Source organism: Oryzias latipes, chromosome 24 (assembly GCF_053564925.1).
Source record: "Oryzias latipes strain Hd-rR chromosome 24, Olatipes_Hd-rR_3.1".
Lineage (NCBI taxonomy): Eukaryota > Metazoa > Chordata > Actinopteri > Beloniformes > Adrianichthyidae > Oryzias > Oryzias latipes.
The window spans coordinates 8832939-8842069 of record NC_136260.1 but is presented as its reverse complement, the minus strand read 5'-3'; the positions used below and the strand labels follow the sequence as shown (position 1 = coordinate 8842069).

Here is a 9131-nt window from a genome sequence, read left to right as displayed (position 1 = left end):
AAACAACCCATTTTTTTAAAAACTTTGGCTAAAAACAGAAAAATCATAATTAAAAGACCACTGGAGAGTTTACCATAGATCAAAAGAGTATTAGACTGGGACTTTAAATAAAACCACCCTACGGAATGAAATTACCTAAATGTAAAAATCCATTAAAGATGAGAAAGAAAGTGTATTCAAATGTATACAATCACATTTTCCTTGTTAATTCATTAATTAGCTCAGAAAAAAAAAAACCTCTTAGAGAATTATGTCAAGTACTTATTTGTGTTTTTAGAAAAGGATCTGATGTTTTGAGTAATATTATATAACTGAAACCAATACATTTAAAAAAAACTCTTTTTTCTATTTTTTAGTTTTATATATTAATGGAAGAGAGAGGTAGTATTGTGTTTATAATCTTCATCAATCGAGAAATCTTTGACTTTTTTGTAAATATATTATAACTTTACCTGAATGTTTTTTTTAATACTTTTAATAATATTTGGTCAATTTTAAAACTGTCACCTCTTAGATAAATGGTATTTTTACATTCAATATTTGTGTTTTAGTCTGTTTCCATGTTTGCTGAACTGAACTGGAGGCAGAAGCTTTGCTGAATGCTCTACCCCCTCACTACTCTGTATTTTCGAGTGCGCAAGTTTCAGGCGTCACTTTTTTCTCCGCCGGTACTTTCACTCAACTCTCACTTTTCTTTTCTCTCTCCAAAGGGAATCTATTGATGATCTTCTTAGCTGGGTGCATCATTGTTGCAAAGAACAAACAAAGCTTAACTGTGTGAAAAATTCATTTGTATAATCTCTAACACAAAAAACGACAAAACATAGCTCTGCATTTGGAGAATTTACCCATAAAAAAACAGTAACAACTTCCCTGAGGAACAACAACATTGCTTGGAGGTTTTGATCTGTGTGTGCGATCTGTCTGGCCCTCTGCCTCATGCTGTGACATTCAAACCGAGCTGCTTGTTATTAGCCTGGTAAATCTCTGGTTGCAGCATGAAAGCCGACTGATCAGTTGCAGCCGCAGAAGCTGTCAAACGCCTTGGTTTGCTCTCTTTAGAAGTGGGGCGGAGAGTGGGCGGTTTAACAACAGTCCCTGCTTCATTTGACAAATAACACAATCAGAGGGATGGAAGGCATCAGGGAGGAGAAGCTGCTAATGAGCAAATGGACACATACAAAAATAAAGGAATTTTACTTGTCATTTTGGAGCAAAGGTACATGTCTACCTGTGACTATGTTACATCTCCTCTTGCGATGATGCAAAAAAGCCTGAGTTATTATTTTTAAATAAAAACATATACAGAAAATATCTTCCCAATTCTAATTACTTCTCACTTTTTCAATAAGATTTAACAGGTAAGCTGTGGAAAAACACCTGAAGCAGTCAGGTGTTCAATGACTAAAGCTAAAGATCACTGCAGTGAGAAAACACTGCTGCACATAGATTTGGAAAGGGTTACATATTAAATGGCAACGTTTAACATAACCATTTTAGAAAGACTGGGAAGTTTGGTTTACTTCTAAAAGTGTCAGAATTTTTTTTTTTTTTTCCCAGTTAAAATGAAAAGTCAAATGAGGTAAGCAAAACTGAACTCCAGTAACCAATCAGAAAACAGTGGGGCTGGGTAAATGTAGATTAATCTGCTTCTAAAAACATTAGTATCAAGCACAGTGGTGAAGGGCGATGGTTTAGGCCAAATCAGCCAGTTTACCACCTAGAATCTTTATAATTTTGGATTTGGGATTGCTTTTTTTCTTTTTCAAAAAAAAAAGAATTAAATACAAAATACAAAATATCAGTCTTTTGACAAACAAAAGAAGCATATACATCTAAACATAAATATATCATACTTTGAATGATTAGTTGTGAGTTGATTGAAGAAAGTAAAAAATAAAAGAAGATACATAATAAGTGTTTTAATGTTCTATAAAACATGTCTGACAACCAAAACCTAAGAATTAAAGGGATAAACAGTTCGTCATTGGAGGGTAATTTACCTAAGTCAGAAAAAACATGGGGACCTGCCAGTTCAATGCAAAAGCATAATAATTTCATAGAAATCTTTAAGATTTCCCGCAAAAAAAAGTAAGCATCAGTAAAGATTCATTATTACTTGCTTTGTTTCAGAAAAACTGTACATTAAAAGGAAGCAAAAAAAATTATTGACTCAACTGCTTGCGGAAAAATTCTTCCTACATCAAATCTTAATGTCTTTTTGTTCTTTTTTGTCTGCATACCCCCCCCCCCTTTTTTTTCTATAATGCTAGATTTTTGTCCCTTTTTTTTTTTAACCCCATATTTCCCATATGGATAAATTGGCTGCTGCTTTTACTTTTTTCTTACAATTTCTTTTAAAATTTTATTGATTCTTTCCCAATAAAACAAATAAATTGGCCAGTGTTAAATGCAACTATACCTAAAGCCAACAAACAAACAAAAAATTAGTCAAAGTTACTAAAAGCCCAGAGGAAAAGATTATTTTCCTTCATAAAGATGCAAAATACGTTAGCTAAGTGTAAAGTTTAAGTCTAAAGTCTACCTTTAAAAATATGAATTATAAATTACCTTAAATCATACAAAAAGTATTACACTAATGTTAGGAATCCAATTGAAGTCAGTTTCTTAACTATGTTTGCTGCATTTTGCTGCATTTTTCAACAAAGTTCAACCATTTCTGATAGTCGGTTTTTGCTCTACTTTGTATTTTGACCTTTTGCCTACAAATGAAAACTGACAAAAATGCAATTACACTTCAAAATATCTTTTTAAAATTCTGTCAATTAGGCAATCATTTATAATCTACATTACTTTATCGCCAGCATTGGATTCATCCTTGTGGGAAAGCACAGGGACAGCTGAAGCTGCAGCGTAAACACTGCAGAGAGAATAAAGTCAACTCTTTGTCTAATAAGAGTCTCACAGTCACATCTAATTGGTGCCTCACAGTGTGACGCCAGCAGGAAAATACCGCTGTGAAAGATCAATACAAAACAAACATTACTTCTAAACTTGTTTCAAATTAGGACAACACGTATCTGAGGCCATTTAGAGAGTAGAAAGCATGGACTCTACATCAAATGCTCTATCTCAGATCAGGAACAACTGCCTCTGGCTGCTGCCTCATCTTTTAATTTGTCAGAAAAGAGAAATGAGCTACTTTGGCTGGATGTGTTAAACTGCCTCCCAGGGGACACTGGGGTAGACCACCAACGCGTTTGGGCCACCATGCTGTGTCAACACAACAAAACAAAAGCACAAAGCTGTGGCAGGACGCTTTGTAGCTCTTCTTTAATGTGGCAGGCGTCCGGCAGCCCCGCTGATGCGCAGCTCTGTCGTCCTGAAAGCTTCACAAGATACTGTAAAGACCCAAAAACCTTGCACATACATATATATTTTAAATCTGGTCTTGGCCAAACTTTTAGTTTTTGTATAAAAAATAAATAAATGACTGAAAACGACGACGATTGTGGAAGTCCAGCTGAGCTTTTTGCTGAAACTTTTCCCTCCAACATCTAAAACTCCTCACATAGTTTTCTTCCATAGCAATTACGTTGTGAGAAAACATATATTTTTCCCAAATATTGTTTTTATCTTTATAAATAGATATATAAAGGAAAGTATTATTTTTGGTAGACATTAAAAAACATGGTGCAAAAAGAAAGAAGGAAAGATTCAAACCAAATGTTATAAGCCCCCCCCCCCTTTATGAATATTCTAAAATCATTTTTCCAAATTTTTACATTTCCTGCTCAAATAATATCCTGGCTGTGACTTTTTAGCTCGAGAAAAATTAAGACTTATTTTTAGCAGTAAATACAAAATTGGCGCTAAACTGATAGGTAAAGTTCCTGTTATGTTTGAAAGAATCATAATCATTATTTTTTAAATGAATGAAAAAACTGAAATTCAGTGGTTTTCAGGAACAGCATATCTGCATCATTCTACAATTGGAATAACAAAGTAATTTTCACGATTGTTCAGTTAGGTTGCGTTCAGTTTGATCAGTTTGATTAAATGCGTCAGTAAGCATGTTCATATTTAGGAAACACTCCATAAGAATCTTCAAGTGTAAATGTTTTTTCTGCCAAATTTAAACAAAGAATTTACAGAAATAAGTGAAGCTGAAAAGGAGGGTCTAAGGGCAGGGATGCCCAGTTTAGTTAAGTCTGTTTTGTTTAGTTTAGCCATTACCTATTGAATTCTATGACCTCATGTTCTTTATGATTTCATGTTTATTATACCATTACCCGTATGAAGCCCATTGAGACGACTAATGCTATAATATTGGGCTATATAAATAAAACTGAATTGAATTGAAGTGAGATTTTTTGAAGCCTTAAGTCTGTACTAAGCAGAAATGATTGGTAGCACTTTGTAGCATTTGATTGGTTAATAAATAAATGAATGTTGTGGAAAATGTGGTTTCATTGGTCTTAATACATAACCGGAGATTAAAAGTGCATTTCACATCACTGTAAAGAAGCTATAAATTTGTATTTTATTGCTTGAGTGCATACTTTTCTTGCATCAATAAAAAAGATAATAAAATGTACCTGAAATTTAACTGATAATAAAATCCCTTTTAAGCAAAAGTTCTTCAGGTAAATAACAACCGCTCCACATACAGGAAAAAAATCTGTCACCCTGCTTCTAACCTATTTAGCTTTACAAATGCATCCGTCCCTCCAGCTTAGTCTGCCAGGCGGCTACATAGGCCCATCTTTTCTTTGCTCTGAATACATGATTGTGCTAATCCTTAAGGATAGGGTTGGGGCGTCGACACTGCGCAGATCTTTTTGTGTTATTCCCATTTGAGCGGGTCAGAGGCTCCGACGGGTCATGGCTCAGTTTAACATCTATCAGGCCCGATCCCTTCAGAGCAGTTCATTACTGATGCTGCAGCGCAGTGGGTGTTAGTAAATGTGTGTTCTAAGGATAAAAACTCTTGAAGCTCCGGGTCGGAGCGCTTGGACTATTAAGAAAGAAACAAAATATATTGTTAAAGCTGATATTACATTAAAATTTTCATATTTCTAAAAAATATTAGATTTATGAATAGAAAATATTAATATTATAATATGTACAATATACAAGAATATAAATCTTAATTGTTTATTTCTATCATGTGATTGCTGTGTTTTTGGAGGCAGTGTAATAATGGAATGTTTATTATTTAAAAGCAACAAATAATTTTTTATCTAAGCAATAGAAATTTTATTGGGAGTCAAAGTTCAAGAACTGTGCTTACAAGCTAGAAGGTTGCATATAAAGGAACCTGAGGTATTACAGTACCAAAATCATCATGACTAAAGCTTTTTACTCCACACAACTCTACAAGACGGAGCAAAATAAAAGGTATTTTCTTAGATATTTTAATTAAGTGATCATCTAAAACACTGTGTCTAGTGGTTGTTAATCACTTTTGTGGGTGATTTTGAAAATAAACTCTGTTGGATGGATTATTTTGTTGTTAAACGTGGTCGCACAACCAGTTCTGGGAAACCTGTCTGGTCGTCCATCTCCCTGATGAACAGCAAGTCAGCAGCCTCGCCAATGACCACTTCAGCTGTGGTGAACACCTCCAGATCTCCCAGGACATGGCCACCAATGGTCTTGCCTTCAGCGTCAGAAAGGCTGATATGGAGGTGAGCGTCTCTGTTAAGAGTTCCAACCAGGGAGACAATTTCATAATGTCCAGTGAGATGAATCACCTGAGGGGTCACCATAGAACAAAACTATAAACAAACACTTTTTCTTTCTGTTTAAAAAAATCAAAAACGTCATTGCTTATAAAAAATATAAACTGACAAAAGGTTTCTGAGCTCATCGTCTTCAGGGAGTTCAAATGTTTGCTTTATGCCTTAATGCTGCGGTGACTTACCTCGTTTGTATTTGTGGCGCTGGCATTTGCCAGTCGCAGTGTCGCCTTAGTGACACTGCCCACGCAGGTCATGATGAATGGTGCTTGAAGTCGGCGCTCCTCAACAAAAGCCTGGAGAGATCCAAGAATCTCCTGGCCGGGGCAGAAGCGAACTGCATAAACCTGAAGATTAGATCCTGCCCCTGCTGAATTCTGGGTAAAAAAGGAAAAAATAAAATTCATCGAATTCAGTTCTCTCTCTTGTTCTTTTTCATGCATTCCAATGTATTTTTCTGTAATTGTGACATTTTGACAAAAATTGAAACTTAAAAAAATTAATATATATTTTCTAAAGAATTAACAAATAAAACAGTCTTAAAGTTTGTTATGTTTATATTACATGAACCACAGAAACATGAATGTTTTTCCAAACAGTGGTTTCAGTTCATGATGTCCCACAGCATATTTTACTTTAATGTAAAGCAAAAACAGTGAAACAGAAAACAAATCTTTGAACTAGAACTTTTTATGATTTCATTATAAAACATTATAGAAAATAATTTAAATTGCAGGGAATTTTTGCAGTAAAACCCTCTTTATATTTTATTATATGATAAAACACAAGACTGGTTAAAAACATAAATAAATAGTAACTCCAGAAGATCAATTAGTTTTAAATTCTAAATAAATGTCGAATAAAATATTTTTTAATGTACCTCCTCAATATATGCAAAACCAAAAAATAAAATAAAATGGAACAAGATATTTAATTTTTTTTTAACAAGAATACCAAACTATAACCTTAAACGCATCTTAATTAATTATTAGGAATTTTTTCTTTTGGTATATTGTCTTTCATATGGTGAGAAGAACAGAGCATAATCTGGGATGTGTCTTTAAAAAGACAGCAGTATATTATGTTATGAAAAGACAATTATCACAAGCAGTTTTTGCCTGAGGAGAACATAAAATAAATGCACTGAATGCAAACACAAATGAAAGCAAAGCTCCAGACTGCACACACTCTGTCTGTGTTATTGAGTGAATGTGTGTGTGGTCTGCAAAGATTTTTAACAGGATCACACTGCTTAACCAAACATAAGCCCAACCTCTGACCCTGAAAGAACAAGGAGCAGTCGCAGGCGGCTAAAAAAACTGGAGCGAACATTGACCTGCAAATTTGAAATGAGATAACAAAACAACAGAAAACTGAGGGAGGTAAACTCAACACTACCACTAATTACACAACATGCTGATGAGGTGGACAGCAAAAACTGAAGTTCTCTTTATTTTCTAGCTCTTAGTTTAGAAAAAAGGGCACAATTTCCACGCACAATTTTTATGTTCTGCCAGTTGTTTTTGCTGATAAAATAAGTAAAAAAATTAAATCAACGTCCTCTTGCAGAGAAAGCATGCAGGACTCAAAAACGTCACAAATTCACTGAAAGAAAAGTGATTTAAAAGATCAACTGACTTTTAAAAAACTGAAATGAAAAATAATAAAAATATAAAACAAAAACAAAAAAATCAAAGAGGAGCAGATTACAAAATTCAAGTCATACATGTAACAGACTGCCACTCTCATGCTAAAACCTACTTATCTTAGCTTGAGAGAGCCTCTCTGAGGCAAATTAAAGCAGCTGTAAGCATAAATGTTCACTTTATTTAAGGCTGTTAAGGTCTACAAACGCAACATGACACTGACACTCTTACATCTGGCCTGTTCCTGAAGTTGCTGCTAACAAACCAACGAGAATGTATGGTTGATCCACACCCAGCTATAGTGGGAACAGCTATAGAAGAGGATCAAAAACAGTGTCTTGAAAGAGAATCTTAGTGAACATTTTAAAGAAAAATGTTGCTGAAACTTAGTTTTATTATTCTAATAATTTTAATATTTTTATCATTCCAATTATTTTAATGATTGTCCATGTTATTGCTGTAAAAACTCTTCCTTTTTGTCTTTCTTAAAAGGTCTCGCCTTTTGCCAGGCCGCAGTTGAAAATAATACATTTTTTCTTATCTGTCTTTCCTGGATAAATAACGGTTAAATAAAATAAATAGATAAAAGGAACAGAAATCAAATGAACAAAGGGCCTATTTTCTGTTGTAGTTTCCATGTTTTGGGGAATTTATTTTAGCATGTAACCACAAATCTGCAAGAGGAGAAATAAGAAATCATTTGAAATGTAATTGTTAAAGAAAAAAAATTCTCTAACAATAAGAAGACATCTTACTGTTTCTCATATGTTCATTTTATTATTTTTACTATGTATAGATGGATTCCTGTTAGATATATGTTGTATTCATATATTGTAGGCATAGACACATGCATATATACTGTATATAGTTCACGTTTTAAACTAAATGTAAACTTTAGATACAACTTATTTTGTGCTGATAAACATAAAAACATAAAACAAAATCACAGTTTTTCCACAAAGTTTTTTTTACTGATAGAGCTAGAAAGCGACAGCCCAGTTTCTATCGTGTAACTGTAAGTCCCCATCAACTATACATTTGGATGAATGTTCCTCTTTGTACCTGTTACTACATACCAACAAGTTAATAACTGTTAAATAGAATTCATATTTTCCTGTTTTTAGTTCTCACTCATTTGTTAAAACACATTACGCAGCAAGTTGCTTGTCTGAAGTTAAACAAGAAATGTACATACAGTATGTGCACACAGTGGATTTAGTTAAATTCAGGGAATAAAAGTAGCCCTTTATGGGAAAGGTCAGTTATAGGTAATAATAATATATTATAGTGATATAAATATTTAATGACCCAGACTTACACATCTGTCTAAAAAAATAACTATTAGGTATATAATATTTTATTAGTAGTCTATTCTACTTACCAAAAAAGAAAGTAAAAAGTTTAATCTTACCATATCTGCCAAGTCTGAAGACCCAGAAGGCTTGTGTTAAGAAAAACTTTTAGTTGCACACTCAGTCACAGTTTGAGCTCACCTGAAGTTTCAACCGAAACTCACCTCAACACTTCCTGTTGAGTTCACAGCCCACCAACTTTGTTTTTGGTCTGCTACCCCCATCTACTGGTCCATGCTGAACTCTGCAGAGTGAACTCATTCCTGACCTGATGGATATTTTAAACGTCAGAAAGCTGTATAAATGTTGGAAAGTGAAAGAAATAAAAAAAAAGTTGGGAACACTGGAGCAGAACTCCAAAGACAAACAAAAATAACACCCAGATTTGGAACAAAACTTTAAAAGGCATGCCTCTATACAGTCCATTCAAT

General features: G+C 33.8%; 1 protein-coding gene across 1 annotated transcript; it reads right to left on the bottom strand.

Moving 5' to 3' along the window:
- Window positions 1–2351: 2351 nt before the first annotated feature.
- On the bottom strand, window positions 2352–8870 carry LOC101163376 (bifunctional protein GlmU). The gene is made up of 3 exons (XM_004083746.4): window positions 8760–8870; window positions 5888–6079; window positions 2352–5717 (listed from the first exon to the last, which is right to left on the bottom strand). The coding sequence occupies exons 1-3, from the start codon at window positions 8760–8762 to the stop codon at window positions 5466–5468; spliced, it is 447 nt and encodes a 148-aa protein (XP_004083794.1). The 5' UTR covers window positions 8763–8870; the 3' UTR covers window positions 2352–5465.
- Between the last annotated feature and the right edge of the window lie 261 nt (window positions 8871–9131).